This window comes from Anabas testudineus, chromosome 18 (assembly GCF_900324465.2).
Source record: "Anabas testudineus chromosome 18, fAnaTes1.2, whole genome shotgun sequence".
In the NCBI taxonomy this organism is placed as follows: domain Eukaryota; kingdom Metazoa; phylum Chordata; class Actinopteri; order Anabantiformes; family Anabantidae; genus Anabas; species Anabas testudineus.
In genome coordinates, this window is record NC_046627.1 from 6,728,423 (window position 1) to 6,756,407 (window position 27,985).

At 42.2% G+C, this 27,985-nt stretch overlaps 3 protein-coding genes and 1 long non-coding RNA gene across 4 annotated transcripts in view; 3 read left to right on the top strand and 1 right to left on the bottom strand.

The window, feature by feature from the left end:
- LOC113168127 (NACHT, LRR and PYD domains-containing protein 12-like) overlaps positions 1 to 27,985 on the top strand; it is a 260,345-nt gene that overhangs the window by 155,533 nt on the left and 76,827 nt on the right. The window contains exons 4-5 of the mRNA XM_026369133.2: positions 9,424 to 9,475; positions 12,766 to 13,006. Coding sequence (XP_026224918.2) covers positions 12,766 to 13,006 — 241 coding nt within the window. The 5' untranslated portion in view covers positions 9,424 to 9,475. The remainder of the gene's footprint in view (positions 1 to 9,423; positions 9,476 to 12,765; positions 13,007 to 27,985) is intronic.
- The window catches only part of LOC113168720 (NLR family CARD domain-containing protein 3-like), a 434,580-nt gene that overhangs the window by 14,974 nt on the left and 391,621 nt on the right, over positions 1 to 27,985 (top strand). The gene's annotated exons all lie outside the window — the stretch shown is intronic.
- LOC113155684 lies at positions 1,397 to 24,818 on the bottom strand. Its single transcript, XR_004463531.1, has 3 exons — positions 23,023 to 24,818; positions 12,127 to 12,131; positions 1,397 to 1,426 (listed from the first exon to the last, which is right to left on the bottom strand). It is a non-coding gene; the product is annotated as an uncharacterized LOC113155684 (long non-coding RNA).
- Positions 16,246 to 26,351, top strand: LOC117153055 (ribonuclease inhibitor-like). Its single transcript, XM_033326669.1, has 6 exons — positions 16,246 to 16,712; positions 21,766 to 21,939; positions 22,174 to 22,347; positions 24,775 to 24,948; positions 25,417 to 25,463; positions 25,624 to 26,351. Exons 1-6 carry the CDS (start codon positions 16,507 to 16,509, stop codon positions 26,157 to 26,159), a joined length of 1,311 nt encoding a protein of 436 aa, XP_033182560.1. The 5' UTR covers positions 16,246 to 16,506; the 3' UTR covers positions 26,160 to 26,351.

The following is a 27,985-nucleotide window of genomic DNA, read 5'->3' on the forward strand; positions in this document are numbered from 1 at the left end:
AGAGAACAGACTATCTGGCAGGGGAGAAAGGTGAGCATGCCGGTATTTATAGTGTGGGGGGAGACCAGGTATAGTCAATTAGGTAAGTGAAGGCAATCAGACTGGGAGGAGGAAACAGGAAGTTGTCAAAATAAGGGCATGGAAGAGATACAGGCAGTAACGAGGCTGGAATCATGACAGAAAAGACGGGAGCTCCTGTAATTCTGGATTCAGTGTCTCATTCTGACTTTGGGAAGAAATTTCCTCATGATGAAATCAAGTGTTACATTAGATTCTGTGAACTGAGCAGGAAATTCACTTTTACTGCCACTACCAGTGTTGCCAGATCTCAGGAGGGAAACCAGCAAGGGAAGCTCATCTGAGATCAGTCCACAGACATTAGAGAGAGGAAAACACACACACAGAGTCCATGTATGTGGAGTTGAGCCTCTTGGACTTTGCTCTCCAGTTTCCTCTTCCTGTGGTGTCACATTAGTTTGTCTGGTGACAGAGTGAGACTGAAAGCAGGTGTCTGACACCAAAACTGCTGTGAACTAGAGAATTGAAATCTTTCCTCCATGTCACCTCCCTGCTCCGTAGAATTCCAAGATAAGGACTCCAATTCCTTAGTAGTTTGCTGAATGTCCATCCCTACATACAAGCCTCCATTAGAACAGCACCAGAACACACTGTGTGTATGAGAGCCATGTAATGTCCATGTGTGCATGCTGAAAGAGAATGTGCTGCTCTGACCCCCCTCCTCCTTTCAGGGTGGAGCCTGGTGGAGTCCGATGGTTGAGACCAGGTCTGAGGAAGTGTAAGTGTGTTTTTAATGAGACTGATGAAAACAAAGCAGCAACATTCAACCATCTTCAAACTGTCACATCACTCATTCAAATCCCTGATGTCATGAGTCCTCATCAAACTGATGATAGATTAATAACTGCAGCTGGATTGTGTCTTGTTCTCTCCATCAGATTTCTGTCAACTCACCATCGACAAAAACACAGTGAACAGAAAACTACGACTGTCTGACAACAACAGGAAGGTGACATGTGTGAAGGAGGATCAGTCATATCCTGATCATCCAGACAGATTTGACCAGTGTCCTCAGCTGTTGTGTAGTAATGGTCTGACTGGTCGCTGTTACTGGGAGGTCGAGTGGAAAGGAGTCGTTTATATATCAGTGAGTTACAGAGGAATCAGAAGGAGAGGAGACAGTAGAGACTGTTGGTTTGAAGAGAACGATTGGTCCTGGAGTCTGAAATGCTCTGATGTTAGTGGTTACTCTGTCTTTCACAATAACGGAAGAACATTCATCTCCTCCTCTGTCTCTAACAGAGTATCAGTGTATGTGGACTGTCCTGCTGGGACTCTGTCCTTCTACAGAGTCTCCTCTGACAAACTGATCCACCTCCACACCATCAACACCACATTCACTGAACCTCTTTATCCTGGGTTTGGGTTCTGGTTTCCTGGTTCCTCAGTGTTACTGTGTTCAGTGTAGTACTGAGAGTGTCGTCCTGTCAGAGAAACGTTGTCTCTGTTGAACAGATAGTTCAGTCTCTACATGTCTGTCTCTTTCACTCACACACACGTTTTCAGATTCATGGATTCAATCAGTTTCTTCTTGAACCAGTTCTAAATGATTCCTTGTAAACTTGTTCCTCTTCCAGTCCTTTAAAGATGAAGCTCAGATTATTCCAGGATCCAGATGTTGAGGACTTGTTCTGAAGTCTTGTTCTGTCTTTTCTCTCTTTCTCTTTTCGATCCACTGACATTATTAGACATCAGTGCTGCTGTTCATGGTGACGTCAGCACAAATGACCCAACAAGAGGGTTTAATCTGTTGAACAAGAGTCGACAGATTAAATCTAATAATATGAAATGATCACAGGCTGCTGGTGTAAAGTGAAACTGCAATAAACATTAGTTACTGAGAAAAACAGTTTCAGTTAAGTAACTAGTTACATTTACTCAACTACAAGTACTGAGATATTTGTATTTGTATGTATAAGTATTCTTATTTTATGGTACTTTTACTCTGGTACAGTTCAGATGAAAGTGTTGTACTTTTACTTCACTACGTCTATTTGACAGCTTTAGTTACTTTTTCTAGACTCAAATAAAAAATCTAATAAACTACAAAGTACTGATGTTTGATTCTGGATGAAGCACCTGTCAGTGAATAAATTCTTCGAATCAGCTGCTGTTTTGGTTACAAGTCAGTGACACAGATTTTTGTCCTTAGTTTTTACTCATTATTGGAATTTTTTTGTTTCAGTCAAATCTGGATTAGACATGTGCACAACATCGAGTTCAATACTGTATTAAATACCTTGTTTTCTTAGTGGAGTACTTGTATTTTCCTTCAGTGGAGTATTTTAGAAGTATTACCTTTGTGTACTTACCCCCTCTGTCCACAACACTGTGCATTGTGGAGACAAGAAGCTGTTCATCAAGTGTGTAGGACATGTTTTGTCCAGTTAAGGTCGTTAGAAGTTGAACAAACTAACAGGGACATTGAACTGGTGGCAGTCAGCCGCCACTGACAGCTGTCGCCTGTGAGTGCATGCACAGCACCGTGTCCCAGCCGCAGACACAGCACCCACAGGCCCTGATCCTGATCTCTGTGGCTTTTAACCCTGCCTGCACCCCCCTCTCCACCACCCTGCCCAACTTCACCCAGTATGTAAACTGCCACACAAGGGACAATAAAACTCTGGACCTTCTATATGCAAATGTCAAGAACGCAAATACTTCTGCCCCCCTCCCCCCTTTAGGATGCTCTGACCACAACCTGGTTCATCTCCCCCCTGCTTACACTCCAGTGGTAAACGCTGTGGTGTCTGGTAAAACAGCAGACACCACAGGTTAAAACAATCTAAAGGACTGTTTTAACACCACAGACTGGGACGTTCTCTGCTGCAGGAACATTCACAATCTCACACACTGCATCTAGGACTACATACATTTTTGTGTGAAAAACACTGTGCCAACATAGACGTGGTGTTTCTCCAACAATAAGCCCTGGGTCACTGCTGAGCTGAAGGCCCTACTAAATGAGAAGAAGAGGGCCCTTCTCTTGGGGGACAAGGAGGAACTGCACAGATTACAGAGGGATTTAAAATACAAAATCAGAAGGTGCAAAGACAGCTACAGGAAGAAGTTGGAGCATCGCCTGGAACAGAACAACGTCCGTGATATGTGGAGACGTCTACAACACATTTCGGGTCATGTTGAGGCTCGAAATGGACGCCAGGTCACAGGTGACCAAGCCTGGGCAAATGAACTGAACTTGTTCTTTAACAGATTTGATTCTTCCCAGCCCCCAGTCTCCATCCACAAGGCCCCCTCTTCACCTTTCCAGTCCAGGCGTCTCCTCCCAGCTGCAGCTGTTGACATCTCAGCACCAAGCAGTCCACTCTGCTCTTTGACCGCAACAACCCACCGTTCCAGACCAGCCACTGCCCACCCCCCCGCCTCACTCTAAACCAGGTTAGGAAGGAGATAAGAGGACAAAGGCCAGGAAGAAACAGGTCCTATAACATCAGCTCCAGGCTCCTCAGGCAGTGTGCAGACCAGCTCTGTGAGGTGGTCTTGTCCATATTTAACATGAGCCTCAGCCTGGAGAAAGTACCACTGTACTCTGTACTACTACAAGTACTCTGGAAGATTCCCTGCCTGGTTCCACTTCCAAAAGTACCTAGTCCTAAGGAGCCGAACCACTTCAGACCCGTCGCCTTAACCTCCCACCTTATGAAGGCTATTGATAGGATCGTGCTCAGCCACCTCCGCACCCAGGTGAGCTCAGCACTGGACCCGCTGCGGTTTGCATATCGACCAGGCTTGGGGGTGGATGACCCCATCATCTACCTGCAGCATCAGGCCCTGTCTCATTTGGAGTCCCCTGGGAGCACTGTGAGAGTAATGTTTTTTGATTTCTCCACTGCATTCACCGTCCAGCCATCACTGCTGAGGAGGAAGCTGGAGGTGGCAGACATGGACAAATATCTGTCTGCTTGGACCATCATCTACCTCACAGACAGGCCACAGTTGGCTAAACTAACATCCATCATGGATAACCTCTCCCACCCCCTGCACCAAACTGTAGAGGCTCTGACCAGCTCCTTCAGTGTGAGACTGTTACACCCACAGTGCAAGAAGGAGCGCTACCGCAGGTCATTCCTCCCCACAGCCATCGGACTTTACAACACAGTACTACAGTGACACACTATGTACCTACACGGTGTGTAGTGTAATTTAAAGATTTTACTAGACACTTAACTTAAAATGTTTTACTTGATTTACTTGATTTTACATTTAGTTTTTTATTTTATTCTTGTATAGTTAATGCTGATGCTGTCCGCTCTATACTGTTGTCCTTTTTAATGTCACCTTGCTGCTGTAGACAAAAGCATTTTCCCATTGTGGGATAAATAAAGTCTTATCTTATCTTATCTTATCTTATCTTATCTTATCTTATCTTATCTTATCTTATCTTATCTTATCTTATCTTATCTTGTCTTGTCTTGTCTTGTCTTGTCTTAAAGTTGCAGCTGCAGTTTAATCTCCATACTACAGTTTGGACTACAGTCAGACAGATTCTATGAGCATCAGGTGGTTTTAGGGGATTTGACATTAATTCCTGTCCTTCTGATCATAAATGTGTCCATCAGCAGCTTCACAGGCCTGAATGTGAACTACAACCTACAGACATGATCCAATAGATGTGTCTTTCAGGTCAGGTCGACCATGAGCAGATGATGCATAAACACATCCACCCTGACAGTCACATCAACAGCACGGACGGCTGAAGATACCTTTGAAACTCCACCCAGTCCATTTGGTGTTTTTATACCAAACAGACTGAAAAAAAGAAAACAGTCAATATTCTTCAATCTGCATTATGTTGATCTAGTGGTTCTTATTGGGATGGACTGTACATGTATTATTCCAACACTAGGCCACAGAAATACTGCTCTAAGACTGTTTCTGACATGATGTGCTACTTTATTAATCCTCTCCCATGTAAACAGAGTGCTGACATCACAGAAACACTGGTCCTGGTTTCAAACAGAGGGAATAATGACTGTGACTCCATTAGTGACAGTCCAGTATGTTACAGCAGCAGATGACCATGTCAGCGATGCTCTCATGTTAGCACCAAACAGTGCACTTCAGCTCCATCCCTGTTATTTCTTCTATGCACCTTCCTTGAAGCAAACAGTCGCCTACAAAGTGAGACTGAATGTTGTTGGAGCTCTGCTTCAGCGTTACAGAGACTGACTTTAAATTACACAGTACAGTTCCACATGAACAAGAAACCAGAACAATAGTTCCACATGTCATTGTGGGTTCAGAGTGTTTTGTGGATCAACAGTGGTTTTAACTTTCCTCTGTTTCACTGTCACATGTCCTCTTTGCATTGAAGTCAACGCTTCAGTTCAGGCGTTCACTTCCGACAGTGTGAGAGTGGACTGGGCAGGCGTAGTGTCGTCGTTGTTTAGAGAACAACTGGATAAGAAATATTTAGTGGACTTTTACAGTTCACCCCCCGATTCCTGGCTGCATGTTGAAGTGTCCCTGGACAAGACACCGAACCCTGAACCCTTGGTGCCTGCAGCTTCCTGTCCAAAATGAATTTCTCCAAGAGGATTAATAAAGAATTAATTATTATTATTATTCAGCTAAATCAACATAGTTCTCATTCCACCTGCTACATAAGGTTGATAAACGGTTGTTTCCCTCATGTTGTAAAAAACTAATAAACAGCTGATATTTTTTCATTTTAATAACAAATGTTTATCAAAATATCACTTTACTAGAGTATAAAAAGTTAAAGGGTACTTCTACTTGTATTGAAGTATTTTTCTATACAAATACTTTTCCCTTTGCTCAGTTCTTGACTTTGTGTACTGTAAACACCTGGTTCTTATCCTGTGTTACTACAAACTGAGCAGAAGACCAGTTCACAGTATTTGTACCTTTTGATTTCTAGTGTGTGTCTAGTGTGATTCTACTTGTTAGAGTTTGATCCCGTGTTCGCAGCACAACTTGTTCCATTAAACATTTTCTGTATCTCAGTGACTCGTGAAGCTGTTTCCTGAATGATCCACACACAAACACTCACAGTGATGGAGACAGAATTTCATCCACTTCATCAGTGAACTGATGTTTTTAATGTTTTACATGTTAAATCAAAGGAACTGAACCTGTTAAACAAAGACGCAGTGAGCTGAGAGCAGCATTAAAAAGCCTGTTGAGGAGCACAACCAACAGAAAACAAGCATGTGTATTATTACACAATACAAACTGGTCAATTCAAATGATTTGTACCATTGAACCTGAGGATGGGTCTGAATGTTCTCATGTAGCTCTGAGAGGAATCAGAACAGTGGACACGAACAAACCAAACTTTATTCCAAATACTCTGAATTACAAAGAATCATGTGTTTATCAGTAAAGAACAAGTCAAACAATCATTTCATGTTGTAAATGTGATATTGTTCATGATTCAAATAGAAATATATCATAACCAGCAACGTACTAAAACCTTGGTGAGATGGTGTCAGACTAACTTTCCTGTGAACTAATGAGGGGGGAGTGTTTTTGAAAGTAAAACCTACAGCTCAGTTTCACACAGTCAAGAAAGTGACTGAGTAAAAACCAAAGTGGAAATAAATTCCACTCAAACGTCAGTCAACATGTGGTCTAAATGTAAAATGTCTTCCAGAGCAGCCACAGTAGAGATGCTCCCTCCGGCTGATAGAACTGGAGATGATCTCCTTCGTCTGTGATCGGGACTGTCAGTGCTGTGGTTTCCTCAGCAGAGACAATTCAACATTTTCTCTGAGCAGTTGGAACAAGGCAGAGAAATGAGAACAAATCAAATACTGAAGTCCAGATGAAAAGAAACAGCTGAATGAGAACACCAGCACCTGTGTGGTGTGTTCACTGACATAAGTCCAGGTCTAGATAGAAACCATTTCATCAAGATGGAGTCGTTCTTCACTCGGACTGACCCAGTGGAGCTGCTCAGTAACCAGCAGGTCAGACTGTACTGTACTGGGCAGATTGTGAAGCGGCTGTTCAGTAAAAACTAATCTGGAACATTAAGATCAAATGTGAGGATCCACTGTGTAGGTGCACATCATCACTCTGCAGGACAGTGGGACGTTTTCATTGACTTCATTCAAATGTGCAGCTAATCTGGAGACACACAAACATCCCGTGACCTTCGACAGGTCAGTCATTAGCTTTAAGACTGCCTCTGACCTAATGACAGCTGAGATAGAACCAGCACTGCTGAGGCTAATGGAGACCAACTAGATCTGGGATTACGGCTGGGATGGAGCTGCTGATTGGGACTGTAGCCGTATCTGTGCTGCAGTTGTTGTGGTTCTGATTGTCCACATGATCTCATTCTGGTTCAAACTCTATGAATCACTCAGCAGAGATATAGACAGAAAGGTGGTGTACAGTAACCTGGACAGTACACCGCCTTTCATCCAGGGACAGCTGGGATTGTGGGAACACAGTGCTGAGAGCTGGTTAGCTTGGTTAACTAGCTGGATCCATTTCTCTGGTGGTAGAATGAGGCTGTGTAGCCACAGACAGGTCCTAGTGGTTCTGCTGAGAGCTGATCCCTGTCTGCCACAACGTTCAAACACCTGGGGTCGTATTCACAAAGCTCCGTAATCCTCTAGTGATCGTTTCTCCTGGTGATGAAATTGTAAGAAAATGATTTTTATTTCTAATAAACTATGAGAACAACATGAACCAGAGCAGCAGTGCTGACTTGTCTCTGTTAGAACCTTCTATCAGCAGTGATCAGACAAACTACTGCAGAACTTCCACAGCTTCATACTGTGACCAACATGTTCTTCATGTGTGAACCCACAAGTCTGCACAAAGTCTGGACCTGATCCTCCAGAGTCAGTCCGGAGTGCATATGTTGACACGTCTTAACAGTAGTTCCCTCACTAGTCCTTCTACAACCAGTTTGCTGCTTCACTAAAACAACAAATACTGTGTGTTGATGTATTTGGGACTAGTTCAGTCCAGTTTTAGTGATGACTGTTGACCCCTGTCCTTGTTGTGGACCAGGACATATTCTGATTCCCACTAACTGAGACCTGATCCTGATCCTGGACCTGGACCTGCAGCTGCAGCTGTTTATTAGATGGAGGAAACACCAGTTAGTGCTTCTGTTTCCTGCTCAACAGACAGTCAGTGCTGCCACCTGCTGGACTCTGCTGGTCTGAACCTGATCCAGGATTCTGGTTTAGTTCCACACCAGGTCTCTGCAGTAACACAGAACCAGTTTATATCAACTACTACAAATGTGAAACAAGCTGACAACAAATATTTGATCCTTTTTAAAGGTCGAGTTTCTCTGGTGTCAGAGTCACATGTTCAACACATCTGAACTACACTTGTACTTTTCTTTGGAACGTAACTAAGTACTTTTACTCCAGTAATGTACTTCATACTTGGTGGTTGTGTGTATTTTTACTGCACTACATTGATTTAACTGATAGTTAAAAAACCAAAGAATCAGTTGGTGAAATCTGATCCAGTTTTACACTGAAACATTTCAAACTAGCTCCACCTCAACTACTGACAAGGTGAAAGTACTACTATCTATACCACCATCTTTAAAGGATGGATGATAAGGATGATAAGAAATACGGTAACAAGTCATAAACCTACTACACTGATAACGTATCTACATTCACACTGTAGAGTGGGGACGAGGCAGAACAGGAAACTGCAGGTTGGACTTTTGATCCTGGTTCAGGGTTCAGAACAGAACATGACTGACGCAGCACCAACCACAGAGTACTGCAGCCACACCACAGCTAGAAACACTGATGCTCTGAAGTACGACTTCTGTACTGTGGGTTTTCATCTCACTGGTTCAGGGAAAATTAAGTTTGTTCTAAAGTTCAATGAGGAAGATCTTTTACACTCACTCTCTGCTGGAACTCCAACTAAATCTATTCCATCATTTCTGCTTTCTAATAACTTTTTATTGACACTCTGCTGATCTCTCCTCATTGAACTGAAGCTGAGACTAGAAGGATTTCCTGTTGTAGTGTGATGTGTTGCTGAGTTCCAGGGTCAAACTGTTCCTGTGTTTTGAGTTAAATGGTCAAATTTCAGATGTGTCTTCTCAGGAAATGCTGATTTAAAAGGTTAATACACACAAAAAGCTGCCATAGTGTTATTTTTTATAGTGGTGTATTTTATTTTTCACTTTAACCCGAAGAAAACAATGCACAGTGGTACTTGTACTTGGACCCTTCAGGATCTGTTTTCTAAGGGAATCTGGTTCACTGACTCTGACGTTCTGTTAATTTTAACAGTGTGTTTGTGTGGTTGGGGTCCAAGTTCAGGTTTATTGTTTGAGTTTATGACTTTTTACTGCTTCTCTCTCAGTCTCCCAGTGCATGCTGGGAGTGGAGGACGCTCAGAGTGTCTGCGTTTCAGGGTGAGTATGTTTTCTGTCTCTTTCTGTTGTTGGTTCTCTCTCCTGTGTGGAAACCTGTAGTCTGACTGTCAGACAGATGCTCAGTTATCAAAGTGTTCAGTCTGAATCTAGAAACAACAACGGTGTCGTCGTTTAGTCTGAACACTGTCGATAAAGTCGGTGTCGTTGTTGAACCAGGTGATTCAGGAAACCTTTGTCCAGGTGGAACCGCTGGTTAATCCGGACAACGGTGGTTTAGTCCAAAGTCCCTCAGTTTATTAGAGAGAACTCTGAGACACAGACAGTGAATGATTTCTATGGAGCTGTGATGATTCTTTTCATTATTGATCAATCTGATGATTCTTTTCCTGCTTCATCCATCAACTGTTTGTTCTGTTCAGAACCAGAATCAAGTGAGAAAGTGGAACCTTCACTGAGTTGGTTTTGTCCAGTCAATAGTCTGAACCCAAAATGATTCAGTTTAGTGTCATTTCAAAGAAGGAAAAGCTGCAGATCCTCAAGTCGAAGAAGGTGGAACCATTAAATGTTTGATGTTTCTATGAAAACTGACTGAAACCACTTCAACTCAGTGATCAAATGATTCATCAAGTCAACGTTTCTGATTTTAAGTCTGCTTTAAACTTCATCGTACTTTACAAACTGTTTGTCAAATCTTCATGTGTAAAGTAACTAGTAACTGTTAATGTCCCTATATAAATATAGAGCAGTAAAAGACACAGTACTTAAAAGTAAAGTAAAGTACAAATATAAAGTACCATGAAACAGAAATATTAATAATCTGTTGCTGCTGTGGTTTCCCAAAGTAGATTTTCATGTCTGTTTCTTTTCAAGACTCACATAAATGAACCCCCAACCCCTCTGCAAACATGTAAGTTTGGGCATCTAGTGGCCTGTTAGTAGAAGTAGAGCAGCTGATGGCAGCTTCCTCTGCCTCCCACTGCTGTCTGACTGCATTCAAGTGACACTGATATGAAAGAGGAAAGAAGAGCCAATCAGTGGAGGAGCAGCTGATCTTTGTCCAGGAGAAATGATGGAAAGGAGGATTTCAGTTTTCACTGCACATCGATGATTTGTGTTTCCTCTCCACATGAAGGTAGAAAGTGTGTGTGAGCTGATGTGGATGTGGATTCAGCAGCATGGATCAGTGTGAGGACAGAGAGGAGGGAGTCCCTCCCTCTAAAACCACTCTGTGTGGGGACCATGAGAGCCAGACCAAAGCTCAGAGGTGAGATGACTGAGACCATCAGACTGATTCTGTCTCCAAGTCTCATGTAGAATTGAATATTTCATCAGGACATTTTTACTATTCTTCTGATTCTATTTGTCATTTATGAAGGAAACTTTGACTGAATATGTGAGCGTCACCAAAGTTGTTTTTCTATCAGGTCCCATCAAAGACCAGAATCTCCTGGACCAGGACCTGGACCCAGCTGTGTGTCATTCAAGAGTGATGATTCAAAGGATTTTATAATTAATTTTAAACAGCAACCTTCATCAGACACAGAGTAAGTTGTTGTGAGTTTAAAATCAGTCTGAACAATATGATGTAAACTTTCTCTGATGATAAATTGTTGTGTTCTTTTGATTTCTGGATATTTCTGATGTGAGTAAGTTGATTTCTGTTTGAACTGTTGATTTGAAGGAGAAGCTTTCTTCACTATTCTTCCAGCAAACACTCTGATCATGGATCGAATCTCCATCCAGTCAGTAGCTAAACCACTGATCCTGTAGAGGGTCTCAGGGGGCTGCTCCTCTTCTAATGAAGTGCTGACTTGCAGGCAGACGTCAAAGGAAGCAGCTGAACACCACAAATGTTGAACTCTGATCAAATCTTTGTGATTGAAGTTCAACATAGTCAGACTGGTAGCTGCCCAGTACAACCAGTGTGATCCAAGCAGACTCTGTCTCTAGATGTCTTGTTCCAACACTTGAGCATTGTTCAGTGAGGGAGGCAGAGATATCTGTTGTTCAGAGCTGCTGAGAATAAACCAAAGTGACTGGTGACAGTAAAGCTTCACCACAACAGGGAGTCTCTGATTCACTGTTCACATCAAATCTCTCTTCATGGACCTTTAGTTTGTCTTTGTCTCTGTGTGGACAGACATACTGTGAGCTCATTCTTGATGATTCCTCCACAGAGTGGACCAGGAGAGCTCAGAGGTTCCCAGTGGTCAGTCTGCCCAGCAGCATCCTACACAGCTGGACTCCATATTTCTGGTCTGTACATGTCCAACTACTACTTCTCCATCTGTTGTGTTCCCAATAATCTCCATGCTGCACTTTTTAGACCAGTGGATTGTCAGTCTGTCCAACATGGATCTGATGTTTGCTCCATGATTTGAGCTGGATTGTGTCATTCATATAGTTTCTGTTCCAGCTGCTGGAGGAGAACATTGCAACTTTTGTGAAGAACGAGCTGAAGAAGATCCACAAGGTTCTGAGTTCAGATTACCCACAATGCTTAGAGAGTCAGAGTGAGGATGAGGATGTGTTGGATGGTGATGATGAAGCGCAGAGGAGGAGCAGCAGAGAGGCATTTGTGAAGGTCACACTGAACTTCCTGAGGATAATGAAGCAGGAGGAGCTGGCTGACTGTCTGCAGAGCAGTAAGAGGATTTCTCTAAACATTTAACATCATGGACAAATGAGACGTTTACTGAGAGCTGAAGATGTGGAGTGTTAATATGTTGAAATGTGAATCATTTAGGGTCATGAAACTGTCAAACTGTGTTTTCATTAGAAATGATATTGATCATGTTTTTGTGGTTTCATTCAGGAACTTCAGCTGCAGTTTGTCAGCGTGAACTTAAATCTGATCTGAAGAAGAAGTTCCAGTGTGTGTTTGAGGGGATTGCTAAAGCAGGAAACCCAACCCTTCTGAACCAGATCTACACAGAGCTCTACATCACGACTGGAGAGGTCAATGATGAACATGAGGTCAGACAGATTGAAACAGCATCCAGGAAACCAGACAGACCAGAAACAACCATCAGACAAGAAGACATCTTTAAAGGCTCACCTGGAAGAGAGGAACCAATCAGAACAGTGATGACAAAGGGAGTGGCTGGCATTGGGAAAACAGTGTTAACACAGAAGTTCACTCTGGACTGGGCTGAAGACAAAGCCAACCAGGACATACAGTTCACATTTCCATTGACTTTCAGAGAGCTGAATGTGCTGAAAGAGAAAAAGTTCAGCTTGGTGGAACTTGTTCATCACTTCTTTACTGAAACCAAAGATGTTGAACCTTATTTGTTTTCTTTTAAAATGACCTCTGGTTGGTTTCACAGATGGAGAGGTCTGTACAGGAGGAGCTACTGCACATGTTGGAGGATTTGGGAGAAGAGGAACTAAAAAAATTCCAGTGGCATCTGCAGAATTTAAAGTTACCAGAACATTTACAGAACATCAAAAAGTCCAAACTGGAGAAAGCAGACAGACTAGAAACTGTAGATTCAATGGTCCAGATGTACAGTGATAAAGTTCTGCAGGTGGCGAAGTTGTGTTTACAGAAAATGAAATGTAATAAAGGTAAGATATGAAAGAACTGGAACATTATATAGACACAACAGGCTCAGTTTGATTTTAACACATAAACATTACACATAACACATTATTCAGTGGTCCTGGCTAACATTACACCATGAAGACAAAATAACACTCCCAGCAACTCAGAGGTAAGCAACAGTCACTGGAAAGCATGAGTCGGGATGGATACAAAAAAATCTCATAAGTCATGTCATAAGCTGGATGAAGGACTCCATGGTCAGAGATCAGACAGGACAGAACTGAGCAAACAATGTTTATATGTAATCGACAGAACACTGTAAATCAATGAAACAGTCACCAGATGGGAGGAGATGAGGTAGGGTGAGTGTGGTGGTCTGGTTGGAAACCGGAAGTGATGTCAAAACCAAGATGTCCGACCATCAGCGAGCACATGGGCAAAATGGAGGACGGTGGTGAATGGGGGCAACCAGAGGAGAGAGCAGAATTTTCTGGCCACAAAATGGACTCCGTCAGAGACGTGGTCTGGGGGGGACTTACCTACCCTCCCAGCTACCAAGAGGAGTACTCGTACCTGGATGATGATGATTACCTGGATTCTCCGTACTACGGTACACGTCTGGCCATTGCCCCGAAACCAGTCAGTTACGTTAAATCCAGATACCTGCGGCGTTTCCGCCAGAAGCGGCGGAATCTCCAGACCTCAGCTCCAGCTCCGGTTCCCGTTCCGGTTCCAGTTCCGGATACCACGACCAAGGCCGCCTCAGCCCCAGCTTCGGCTCCCGCTCCGGTTCCAGTTCCGGTTCCAGTTCCGGATACCACGACCAAGGCCGCCTCAGTTTGAAAGTAACAAACTTGCAATAATAGCAAAACATGCTATTGGTAGACAGTGATCAGTTTTTCTGAAAAAACATGAACATTTCTATCTGAGTCCCACACTTTTACTGCTTATGTCGTCTTAACTCATTAATCAGAAACCATAGTTACACTTAAGTTTGACAGTGTTTGTCTATTATAAGTTGGTGATAAACCACGTTAAATGGGCTTTGGTTGTACAGTGAATTGAAAAGTTTAGACAAGTGGAAGAAGAAACCACTGTGACAGTGTCTGTTGTGACCAGGTCACTAATGTTACATCTTATTATCTGTTTTTTGATCATCCAGATACTGTTGATATTTCGGATGTAAAGTCTAAACTTAAATCTAAGCTGAAGAAGAAGTTCCAGTGTGTGTTTGAGGGGATTGCTAAAGCAGGAAACCCAACCCTTCTGAACCAGATCTACACAGAGCTCTACATCACAGAGGGAGGGACTGGAGAGGTCAATGATGAACATGAGATCAGACAGATTGAAACAGCATCCAGGAAACCAGACAGACCAGAAACAACCATCAGACAAGAAGACATCTTTAAAGGCTCACCTGGAAGAGAGGCACCAATCAGAACAGTGATGACAAAGGGAGTGGCTGGCATTGGGAAAACAGTCTTAACACATAAATTCACTCTGGACTAGGCTGAAGACAAAGCCAACCAGGACATACAGTTCACATTTCCATTGACTTTCAGAGAGCTGAACGTGCTGAGAGAGAAAAAGTTCAGCTTGGTGGAACTTGTTCATCACTTCTTTACTGAAACCAAAGAAGCAGGAATCTGCAGGTTTGAAGAGTTCCAGGTTGTGTTCATCTTTGACGGTCTGGATGAGTGTCGACTTCCTCTGGACTTCCACAACAATCAGATCCTGACTGATGTGACAGAGTCCACCTCAGTGGATGTGCTGCTGACAAACCTGATCAGGGGGAACCTACTTCCCTCTGCTCTCCTCTGGATAACCACACGACCTGCAGCAGCCAATCAGATCCCTCCTGAGTGTGTTGACATGGTGACAGAGGTCAGAGGGTTCACCGACCCACAGAAGGAGGAGTACTTCAGGAAGAGGTTCAGAGATGAGGAGCAGGCCAGAAGAATCATCTCCCACATCAAGACATCACGAAGCCTCCACATCATGTGTCACATCCCAGTCTTCTGCTGGATCACTGCTACAGTTCTGGAGGATGTGTTGAAAACCAGAGAGGGAGGAGAGCTGCCCAAGACCCTGACTGAGATGTACATCCACTTCCTGGTGATTCAGTCCAAACGGAAGAACGTGAAGTATGATGGAGGATCTGAGACAGATCCACATTGGAACAAAAAGAGCAGAGAGATGATTGAGTCTCTGGGAAAACTGGCTTTTGAGCAGCTGCAGAAAGGAAACCTGATCTTCTATGAATCAGACCTGACAGATTGTGGCATCGATATCAGAGCAGCCTCAGTGTACTCAGGAGTGTTCACACAGATCTTTAAAGAGGACAGAGGACTGTACCAGGACAAGGTGTTCTGCTTCGTTCATCTGAGTGTTCAGGAGTTTCTGGCTGCTCTTCATGTCCATCTGACCTTCATCAACTCTGGAGTCAATCTGCTGTCTGAACAAAAATCAACTTCTCTGAGGTCCAAACTGTTTAGAACTGAACTAAAACTTCTCCACCAGAGTGCTGTGGACAAGGCCGTACAGAGTCCAAATGGGCATCTGGACCTGTTTCTCCGCTTTCTACTGGGTCTTTCACTGAAGACCAATCAGACTCTCCTACGAGGTCTGCAGACAAAGACAGGAAATAACTCCAAGATTAATCCAGAAACAACTGAGTACATCAAGAAGAAGATCAAAGAGACTCCCTCAGCAGAAAAAAGCATCAACCTGTTCCACTGTCTGAATGAACTGAATGATCGTTCTCTAGTGGAGGAGATCCAACAGTACCTGGACTCAGGAAGTCTCTCCACATATAAACTATCTCCTGCTCAGTGGTCAGCTATGCTCTTCATGTTGGTGTCATCAGGAAAAGATCTGGACGTGTTTGATCCAATTAAATACACTTCAAACTTTTCAGAGGAGGATCTTCTGTTTGTGCTGGGAGTCGTCAAAGTCTCCAAGAAAGTTGTGTAAGTGTAAAGATAGTGGAATTTGTTCATCATTAAATCCATAGCAACTGTATTTCAACAACAGAACATAACTTGTTTTCTTGTATGAAAACATATTTCATTATATCTTAACACAAATGTTGTCAACTTTTACATCACTGTTTTCAGACTGAGTGGCTGTGACCTCTCGGAGAGAAGCTGTGAAGCTCTGTCCTCAGTTCTTTGCTCCCAGTCCTCTAGTCTGAGAAAACTGGACCTGAGTAACAACAACCTGCAGGATTCAGGAGTGAAGCTTCTGTCTGCTGAACTGGAGAATCCACACTGTAAACTGGAAACTCTCAGGTCAGGTCAATTATCTCTTGTAAAAAACTAGAAATGTTTAAAAAATCCAAACCTGCTGACATAAGAGAACCATGCACATTGAACTTTCTAATGTCATAGATTTTAAGTTGCAGAATTTTCTTATCAATATTTTTTTTTATTAAACTAAAATAACTGTACTTTCCTGTCTGATTTTATTCATTTATTCTTTTTATTTCAGAGTCAATATTGAAGCTGATTACAGTTTACCACAAATGTTGTTATGTTATGCATCACTGTTTTTCAGACTGTATGACTGTAACCTCTCAGAGAGAAGCTGTAAAGCTCTGTCCTCAGTTCTCAGCTCCCAGTCCTCTAGTCTAAGAGAACTGGACCTCAGTAACAACAACCTGCAGGATTCAGGAGTGAAGCTCCTGTCTGCTGGACTGGCAAATCCACACAGTAAACTGGAAACTCTCAGGTTCGGATTCATTAACTTAACATCCATTTTACATTTTATGCAGTCTATCCTTTCTGGGCTCAGAGACGTCTCCATAAGATAGAATGGCAAAAAGTGTTTTGTAACTGTCTAAAACTTTTTTCATTTTGGGCATAAATGAGTCATCATATGTGACCTGATCTTCCTCAAAATCACAAAAATAAACAACTTCAATTTTGACTTCTAAAGTTTCTAATTTCATGAAATAAAACATTCATAATCTTTTAATGTCTTTATTGAACAGACATGTAGCTCTAATCCACACCGCTACTTCATTGATCAGTTTCTAGGTTTGCTAACACATGACATCAGACAAAGTTTCACTTATTTTTTCCATCATCGCTCTGTATATTGAATGGTTGTGTTCAATAAAGACGTAAAATATCAGGACTCTTGGTGTTTTATAAACTTTGAAATATTGTGTTTGTTTGTATTTCTGACTTTGGTGAAGATCAGATTACATTTCATGAACAATATCTGCTAAATAGGAAATTGAAACTTACTTACACTCACTTCTTTCCAATGTATGTGTGACTATGATTGCCTAAAATACAAATAGGAGTATGTGACTTTGATCTGTACAAAAAACATAGCACCAAGTCGCTTGTGTGTTGTTCTGTGTGTCTGCAGACTGTCAGGCTGTCTGATCACAGAGGAAGGCTGTGCTTATCTGGCCTCAGCTCTGAGCTCCAACCCCTCCCATCTGAGAGAGCTGGACCTGAGCTACAATCATCCAGGAGACGCAGGAGTGAAGCTGCTGTCTGCTGGACTGGAAGATCCACACTGGACACTGGACACTCTCAGGTATGGAGAGGCCTGCTACAGCCACAGACAACGTCTGATGGAGGATGAAGTAGGAATGTTAATGATCAATCAATAATCAATGTTAACAATTGAATCAATTAAAATCTATATTAACTGATTATAGAGAAGTTGAGGACGTGAGATGTAACTGTCAGAAAATGTCCTGTATTCCTCTGTAGTACCTGGTTCCTCCACCAGTTTGTACCTCTGTTTGTTTAGATGAGTAAAACAAACACACCTCTTTGCCATGAAAGGAAGAAAAATTTGTCAGCATCCGTTTGTGTCTCACTGTGTAGTCAAGTCAAGTCAAGTCAAGTCAAGTCAACTTTATTTATAAAGCATTTTTAAAACAGCACACTGACCAAAGTGCTTGATGAACACCGCAGCAGAAAGTAGTTTTGTGCTGGAAACATTTCCTCTCAGCTGATGACAAATCTTCACTGAAGCACTTTACATTCAGCAAAGAAAAGAGGGGAGCTCCTGTAATTCTGACTTCAGTGTCTCATTCTGACTTTGTGAACAAATCTCCTCATGATGAAATCAGGTGTTACATTAGATTCAGTGAACTGAGCAGGAAATTCATCTTTACTGCCACTACCAGTGTTGATAGATCTCAGGAGAGAAACCAGGAACCAGGTCTATGAGAACAGGTCCAAAAGAAGCGACTGGGCTCTAAAAGCGAACAGAAAAAACCCAACACAGGCAGCCTTATCCACCTTATAGGTAGAATTTTTATCCCCAGAATGACAATGAATGAACATCAGAGGATTGAATCAGGTGACAGCATCATGTCTCTGTCTCCTCAAATAGTGATGATTGAAGCATCTTCACCTTCCTGAGATCCTGATCTTGTCATGATGAGATCTTGTGTCATATATAGGAGACAGGAAATCAGAACTAGAACATGTTCATTTCATCATTACAATCTGTCAAAGAGGAAAAACTCCTTGTTGTTCCCAGTTGAAGAATTAGTTTGTGATTGAATGTTTTTCTTCTCAAACTCCTGTTTTCACTTTGTGTCTCTGGCTGCTCCAACAAATCTGACACCAAATCAGATGAAGCCACAAAGTCTGTGTGTAATGATCAATATCCAGTAGCTGTAGGTGAACTAGACTTCCTCTGAACACAGGACAACGTGTGAAGCTCAGCTGAGATCAGTCCACAGACATTAGAGAGAGGAAAACACACACACAGAGTCCATGTATGTGGAGTTGAGCCTCTTGGACTTTGCTCTCCAGTTTCCTGCTTCCTGTGGTGTCACATTAGTTTGTCTGGTGACAGAGTGAGACTGAAAGCAGGTGTCTGACACCAAAACTGCTGTGAACTAGAGAATTGAAATCTTTCCTCCATGTCACCTCCCTGCTCCGTAGAATTCCAAGATAAGGACTCCAATTCCTTAGTTGTTTGCTGAATGTCCATCCCTACATACAAGCCTCCATTAGAACAGAACCAGAACACACTGTGTGTATGAGAGCCATGTAATGTCCATGTGTGCATGCTGAAAGAGAATGTGCTGCTCTGACCCCCCTCCTCCTTTCAGGGTGGAGCCTGGTGGAGTCCGATGGTTGAGACCAGGTCTGAGGAAGTGTAAGTGTGTTTATAATGAGACTGATGAAAACAAAGCAGCAACATTCAACCATCTTCAAACTGTCACATCACTCATTCAAATCCCTGATGTCATGAGTCCTCATCAAACTGATGATAGATTAATGACTGCAGCTGGATTGTGTCTTGTTCTCTCCATCAGATTTCTGTCAACTCACCATCGACACAAACACAGTGAACAGAAAACTACGACTGTCTGACAACAACAGGAAGGTGACACGTGTGGAGGAGGATCAGTCATATCCTGATCATCCAGACAGATTTGACCAATGGCCTCAGCTGCTGTGTAGTAATGGTCTGACTGGTCGCTGTTACTGGGAGGTCGAGTGGAGTGGAGTTGTTTCTATATCAGTGAGTTACAGAGGAATCAGAAGGAGAGGAGACAGTAAAGACTGTTTGTTTGGATGGAACGATCAGTCCTGGAGTCTGAGATGCTCTGATGGTGGTTACTCTGTCTGTCACAATTACAGATTTACATCTATCTCCTCCTCTGACTCCAAAAGAGTAGCAGTGTATGTGGACTGTCCTGCTGGGACTCTGTCCTTCTACAGAGTCTCCTCTGACAAACTGATCCACCTCCACACCTACAACACCACATTCACTGAACCTCTTTATCCTGGGTTTAGGTTCTGGTCTCCTGGTTCCTCAGTGTCTCTGTGTTCAGTGTAGTACTGAGAGTGTCGTCCTGTTAGAGAAACGTCGTCTCTGTTGAACAGATAGTTCAGTCTCTACATGTCTGTCTCTTTCACTCACACACACGTTTTCAGATTCATGGATTCAATCAGTTTCTTCTTGAACCAGTTCTAAATGATTCCTTGTAAACTTGTTCCTCTTCCAGTCCTTTAAAGATGAAGCTCTGATTATTCCAGGATCCAGATGTTGAGGACTTGTTCTGAAGTCTTGTTCTGTCTTTTGTCTCTTTCTCTTTTTGATCCACTGACATTATTAGACATCAGTGCTGCTGTTCATAGTGACGTCAGCACAAATGACCCAACAAGACCAAAGATTCAAGTCAAACACATCCATGAATTTCATGAAGGAAAGTTTCCTGACTTTTGTTCTCCAGTCATCTTTATTTGGAGTTAAATGAGTCCAACTAAAGTCAGATCTCTTGAAATGGGGACGGTTTGAAGTGAATGTGTGGTTGCTAATAAGTAAAGTTCTAGATATCTACCTAACAGAACCTGTCCCGTGGACTAACTGACTTTAGTTTGGATTGTGCTCATGTGTTTCTATATTTCTGTGAGATGAGACAGTATCACTTCTGACAACACTGAAACTAGGAGCTGAATGTTTGAAAATTGATCTGAAAACTGCAAAATAAGATTTGAATATGTGGAAAAAATGCTTTTTTCTTTTCAGTGTTGTGTTTTGTGTTGGGAGCTCACTGAGGCTGGATCTTGATACTTTAGTTTGTACTTGTTTACTTTGCGATTTCCAAGTGATTCTGTTTTCTATTACGCCAAGAAATGTTTCATTCTAAACTCTTTCAATGTCAACTCCGTCTATTTCTATATGCATCTGTGAGTTTATATTGCAATTTCCAATCCATCATGATTTTTGTTTTGCTCAAGTTTTCAAGTGGGTGTGTTTGCATTTACAAATGTTAATAAGTGATGATATCAAACAATGTGGTATGATTATACATTATATTTTTACTTGTGTTAGGCAAATTTTTCTTTCCGGATAAATATGGAGGGAGATCTGACCACAGGCTGAGCTGCACAACATTGGCAGGGATTCATCATCTTGACCAAAACCAGCCAGTGTGTGTATCTAACCACCAACCTGTTATCTATGAAAAAATAAATATATAAAGATAGACTGTGGACACTGGCAACATACACACATAAATACAATTTAAGATACCTTTTAATGTAAGTAGTAAACTGACAGCAAACAGTTCGTGTGGTTAAAATACCCATACCCTTTAAAAGTACTCATGTACATACATGTTTTAAAATAACACCAACGACTTCCTTTGTCGATATAAAATAAACATCTGATCAATTCTCCTCCAGAGTGCTGTGGACAAGGCCCTACAGAGTCCAAATGGACACCTGGACTTGTTTCTCCGCTTTCTCCTCGGTCTTTCACTGCAGAGGAATCAGACTCTCCTACGAGGTCTGCAGACAAAAACAGGAAGTAGATCACAGACCAATCAGGAAACATTCCAGTACATCAAGAAGAAGATCAGAGAGACTCCCTCAGCAGAGAAAAGCATCAACCTGTTCCACTGTCTGAATGAACTAAATGATCGTTCTCTAGTGGAGGAGATCCAACAGTACCTGGACTCAGGAAGTCTCTCCACAGATGAACTCTCTCCTGCTCAGTGGTCAGCTCTGCTCTTTATGTTGGTGTCATCAGGAAAAGATCTGGACATGTTTGATCCATTTAAATACTCTTCAAACTTTTCAGAGGAGGATCTTCTGTTTGTGCTGGGAGTCGTCAAAGTCTCCAAAAGAGTTGTGTAAGTGTAAAAAATATTGTAATTTATTCATCATTAAATCCACAGCTACTGTATCTCAACAACATAACAGAACCTATTATTTGTTTTCTTTAATTACAGCATATTTCATTACATTTTAACTTAAATGTTGTCATCTTATAAATCACTGTTTTTCAGACTGAGTGGCTGTAAGGTCTCAGAGAGAAGCTGTGAAGCTCTGTCCTCAGTTCTCAGCTCCCAGTCCTCTAGTCTGAGAGAACTGGACCTGAGTAACAACAACTTCAAGGATTCAGGCGTGAAGCTTCTGTCTGCTGGACTGGAGAATCCACACTGTAAACTGGAAACTCTCAGGTTAGGTCAAGTTTCTGTTTTAAATAACTGGAGATATTAAAAATGTCCATAACTGCTCCCAAGAAGATTCAACTTTGTAATGTCAAAGCTTTTAAGTTGTGAAAGGTTTTCATCAGTATTTATATCACACAAATAACATAACTGTACTTTCCTGTCTATTTTAATTTCATTGAGTCTTAAAGGTGATTACAGATTAACCTAAATGTTGTCATGTTATACATCACTGTTTTGCAGACTGAGTGGCTGTAACCTCTCAGGGAGAAGCTGTGAAGCTCTGTCCTCAGTTCTCAGCTCCCAGTCCTCTAGTCTGAGAGAACTGGACCTGAGTAACAACGACCTGCAGGATTCAGGAGTGAAGCTTCTGTCTGCTGGACTGGAGAATCCACACTGTAAACTGGAAACTCTCAGGTTGGGATTCTTTTATTTAAGTACATTTTTATGCAACAGTTTTTTCTAAACTTAGAGACTATGTCTCCATGAGGATTTTTCTTTGTCTTATTCATGTAGTTCTTAAAGTTAGATTTGCAAAAAATATTTAGGGACAAGATGGGGCAGACACTGTCTGCTACGACTGTGCTCCCTACTTGTTTTTATGTACTTAATCTTTACTCTTACTTACTTACTCTTCCATCGAGCACTATCACGACTTACGACTTCACAACACTAATAAAGCTAAGAAACTGTGCTACTTAGGTTTTTCCGAACCTGGACTCCTTTTCCTGGCTCAGGGAGATCCTATGTAACTCAGACCAGATTGCAGGCGACAGGCCTCCGCACAACCAAAGGAGGAAGAAACACAGAGGAAAGAGAGCTTGGGTTCGGAACAGAATGCGGGCAAGGGCACACAGTCCACCGCTGCCCAGTATCCTACTTGCAAATTTTCAGTCTTTAGACAACAAGTTGGATGACATCAGAGCTCGAGTTTCATTGTCAAAGGGACATCAGAGACTGTAACATCCTTTATTTCACAGAGGCATGGCGATCTCAAGATTTACCTGATGATTTACCGTCCGGTTCTTACCCTGTTTTTCGTACAGACGAACAGAGGACTCTGGTAAATCTAAAGGTGGAGGAGTGTGCTACTGACCACAAACAAATGGTGTGACCCCAGGAACATCTCTATTTTGTCTCGATTCTGTTCTCCTTATCTCAAGCTCATCTTCATCGTTTGTTGGCCATTCTATCTGCCCCGGGAGTTTTCGTTAGTTATTACTGTCGCCGTATACGTTCCTCCACAAGTTGACACTACAAACACAGATTGTGATGAGTAACCACCACCAATAGTGACAGATTGGTCACCTGGCTCATCAGGGGTGAAATGACCATGTACAACGCTGCTTCTTACAACCAATGGCACTGTAGGAATAAAGTGGGGACATAGCTAGACCACCGAGACAGCAGAGGAGTGCGGGCTGGACTAAAGATGATCACGGAATACAGAGGATGAGGAAATCAAATCAGGTGAAGCTGATTCAGCACTAGTTAATTACCTGAGCTCCTTCTATGTGCGCTTCAAGGACAATAGCGGTACCGTTAACAGCGGTACTTTAGCCCACGTTAGTGACTGAGAGGACTGCGTACCTAGCAGAACGCAAGGAGAGCTCTGAAGAGAGTAAACAGCAGAAAAGCGGCGGGTCCTGATGAAATTCCTGGAAGAGTGCTGAAGGCTTGTGCAGATCAGCTGGCTCCCTTGTTTACCTGCATCTTCAATATGTCCCTAAACCTGTCCACTGTGCCTGCCTGTTTCAAAAAATCCACCATTATTTCTGTGCCCAAGACTTCCAATCCTACAGGTTTAAATAATTACCGTCCTGTTTGCTGACAGCAGTGGTGATAAAGTGCTTCAAGAGACTTGTGAAAGATCTGATTTGGGCCTCATTACCCAAATTACTTGATCCCCTACAATTTGCTTACGCTCAAAACAGAAGCACAGAGAATGCCATCTCCCATGTCCTCCATACCACACTTGCTCATCTGGAAATTGGGAAAGGGAATTATGCAAGACTTCTTGCTTACCTGGAGGAGATAGCAGAGCTATATTCTTGGTGCAAGGTCAAAAACTTGGACTTAAATGTCTCAAAGCCCAAGGAGATGGTGGTGGACTTCAGGAGAGGACAGCACATCTCTCAGTACACGCCACTCAAAATCTCTGGTGGAGAGAGTGACCAGCTACAAGTACCTGGGAGTCCATATCTCTGAAGACTTGTTCTGGACACCTCATATCTCTTCACTGGTGAAGAGGGCTAGGAAACGCTTGTGCTACCTCATTACCTGACCTGCAAGACATTTTCATCAGGAGGTGCAGGTCCAGGGGACAACGCATTATGAAAGACATTTACCACCCTAACCAAAATCTGTTTCAGAGGCTGCCATCTGGCAAAAGACTCCTGTTACTCAGGGCACGAACTGAAAGAATCAACAGGAGCTTTTTCCACCAAGCTATAAGGACATTAAACACACTACCTCATCAATAACTGTCAAGTGTAGTACACAGTTGCTCTGTCACTTTATCGTATATCATATATATTATAACTTATTTCATTATAGTCTTGTACTATTCTTTAGTCTTGTTCTTTTAATTCTGCACTGAGTATTGGCGCAATTGCACTTCACAACTGTTGTAGTTGTGCAACCATGTATGTGACAAATAAAACTCTTGAACCTGAATCTTAAGAGTTTTCTCATTTTGTGCATAAATTAGTCATTATACGTGACCTGATCTTACTCTTTCATCACAAAAATAAACCACAGACAGACCTGTAGCTCATGTAGGATGTATGTGATGTTGGTTTGTAAAAAAGCACGTCTCCTGTTTGTTGTTTTGTGTGTCTGCAGACTGACAGGCTTGATGATCACAGAGGAAGGCTGTGCTTCTCTGGCCTCAGCTCTGAGCTCCAACCCCTCTTATCTGAGAGAACTGGACCTGAGCTACAATCATCCAGGAGATGCAGGAGTGAAGCTGCTGTCTGCTGGACTGGATGATCCCCACTGGACACTGGACACTCTCAGGTATGGAGAGGCCTGCTGCAGCCACAGACAATGTCTGATGGAGGAGCAAGTAGGGATGTTAATGATTAACGCACAAATTAACGACAAACGCACCTCTTTGACATGAAAGGAAGAAAAATGTGTCAGCATCAGTTTGTGTCTCACTGTGGAGTCATGTTGAAGAACACTGCAGCAGAAAGTAGTTTTGTGCTGTCAGCTGATGACAAATCGTCACTGAATCACTGACTTTATTCTGACTTTGGGAACAAATCCCCTCATGATGAAATAAGTTGTTACATTAGATTCTGTGACATGAGCAGGAAATTCTGCTTTACTGCCACTACCAGTGTTGCCAGATCTCAGGAGAGAAACCACCAACCAGGTCTATGAAAACAGAACCAGAACACACTGTGTGTATGAGAGCCATGTAATGTCCATGTGTGCATGCTGAAAGAGAATGTGCTGCTCTGACCCCCCTCCTCCTTTCAGGGTGGAGCCTGGTGGAGTCCGATGGTTGAGACCAGGTCTGAGGAAGTGTAAGTGTGTTTTTAATGAGACTGATGAAAACAAAGCAGCAACATTCAACCATCTTCAAACTGTCACATCACTCATTCAAATCCCTGATGTCATGAGTCCTCATCAAACTGATGATAGATTAATAACTGCAGCTGGATTGTGTCTTGTTCTCTCCATCAGATTTCTGTCAACTCACCATCGACACAAACACAGTGAACAGAAAACTACGTCTGTCTGACAACAACAGGAAGGTGACACGTGTGAAGAAGGATCGGTCATATCGTGATCATCCAGACAGATTTGACCAGTGTCATCAGCTGCTGTGTAGTAATGGTCTGACTGGTCGCTGTTACTGGGAGGTCGAGTGGAGTGGAGGGGTTTATGTATCAGTGAGTTACAGAGGAATCAGAAGGAGAGGACACAGTGAAAAATGTGGGTTTGGATACAACGATCAGTCCTGGAGTCTGAACTGCTCTGATGGTGGTGGTTACTCTGTTTGTCACAATAACAGATCAACATCCATCTCGTCCTCTGTCTCTCACAGAGTATCAGTTTATGTGGACTGTCCTGCTGGGACTCTGTCCTTCTACAGAGTCTCCTCTGACAAACTGATCCACCTCCACACCTTCAACACCACATTCACTGAACCTCTTTATGCTGGTTTTGGATTTGGACTCTGGTCTCCTGGTTCCTCAGTGTCTCTGTGTTCAGTGTAGTACTGAGAGTGTCGTCCTGTCAGAGAAACGTCGTCTCTGTTGAACAGAGAGTTCAGTCTCTACATGTCTGTCTCTTTCACTCACACACACGTTTTCAGATTCATGGATTTGTTGGGTCCAAAATTACCACAACACGTTTCATACACTAAGAAATGGAGACAATAAAGCACAACAAGGACACTTGGCCTTTTTACTTGCTAGGGGAGCCGGCCTGAGGTCTTAGCATCATAAATGCGTCACCCAGGATTTCCTATCTCCAACTCCGTCCATTCCCCCTTTGTGCAAGCTTTTTATTACAAATGAGACACACCCTGAAGTCACAGATGGGGGCTGGTATGGTTAAAGGATGATCATTTTACAAGGAGAAAGAACTCCATGTAAGGATAAAACACTGCTTACAGGTGTATAGCAACAAGAACTGGTCAACTCTGAGAATGCTGAGCTTTTTCTGACGTGTCCTGTTTTATGTCTGTGTGCAGAGTGCAGCATCAGCAGAGTATAACATGTTCCTGTTGCTGACAGGATTAAACATCAAAAACAAATATCCTTCATAATGACAAGAAGTAAGAAACAATAATCAAACAAAAATGTAATAAGAGAATTAGATAATTATCAGTGAGTAAATCATTTTTACTTTTACACATTCTGCAGGACCCATCACACCCTGAACATTTTCTGTTTGAACTGCTGCCTTCAGGCAGAAGATACAGGACAATTAAAACAAGGACAAGCAGATTAAAAAACAGCTTTTATCCAAGAGTCATCGTTGCCTTAAACGCTGATAAAGTTTTAAAATTTGAATGATTATTTAGCAGTTTTTAGTTTTTATTTATTTCTGACCATTTTATCTTACCGAAATGATTGCATTTTAATTTTGTTTTACAACGTGCAATGACAATAAAAGTTATTCTATTCTATTTTATCTGGAGAACTGCAGACTGATCTGCCTGATTTCTCTACTTAAAGACACCTGTCAGTTCAGGGCTGTTGTTGATCGACTGTTTCTCACCTCCCTCACTGGACGTTGTTGTTGTTTGTTCTAGATTTGACATTGATTCTAGATCAGTTCTGTTGTTGTTCACTGCTGATGTCAGTTTGACTCTGTGACCTTACATCAATAAAGTGTCGTCTTATCTTATCTCACCTTTTGACTGTCTTGATTTTTACTCTCCTGCACCTCCTTCATTGTTCTCAGGAGATTAGTTTTTTCTGTTGTTCATCTATTGTTCTAACACTAAACTGCACAGACGTGAGTTTGACTATTGTTGAACTGAAATGAACTAATAATGGTGGAAAAAAATCCACTTCAAAAGTAAACTTTGATATACATGGTTTTACTGGACGAGAAGAAACTGTCATTTTAAAAGTAGGTCGTCACACAAAGGCAGCGTAGTACAAGGTAGAAAACGGTGTTTCCAAGCATTTGAAATAATTCAAATAGTTCAATAAACTGCAAGAGCCTGTAGAGATCTGTAGTGAAGTACAAATTGTTGAGTAAATGTACCTAGTTCCATGTTCCACATCAGAAATTAATAGCTCCTTTCTTCCCATATTCCACCAGTGTAAATGATCAGTGACTCGTCCTTCTGGTAGAACAGCTCGTTTCTCACCAGCTCTGTCCTGTCCCAGTTTTTACATTTAAATATGGAGGTTAATTAGTTCTAAACATGTACAAGGAGCTGAGAAAAGTCCTGAAAAACAAACATCAGAAAATATGAGAGACGTCCACTGGCTGATAAGTGTGGACAGACTTCCTGTCAGAGCAGTAGTTTCATGGAGCTGTTAGGTAACAACTAAACAGTGTCCCATGATCTACTGCAACCAAG

Coding starts and splice junctions, on each gene's coding strand:
- LOC117153055 (XM_033326669.1), top strand. CDS start 16,507: ATGTTGTTATGTTATGCATCACTGTTTTTCAGACTGTATGACTGTAAC. Junction 22,348..24,774: donor TGTAAACTGGAAACTCTCAG/GTTGGGATTCTT, acceptor GTGTGTCTGCAG/ACTGACAGGCTTGATGATCA. Junction 25,464..25,623: donor GAGACCAGGTCTGAGGAAGT/GTAAGTGTGTTT, acceptor TCTCTCCATCAG/ATTTCTGTCAACTCACCATC.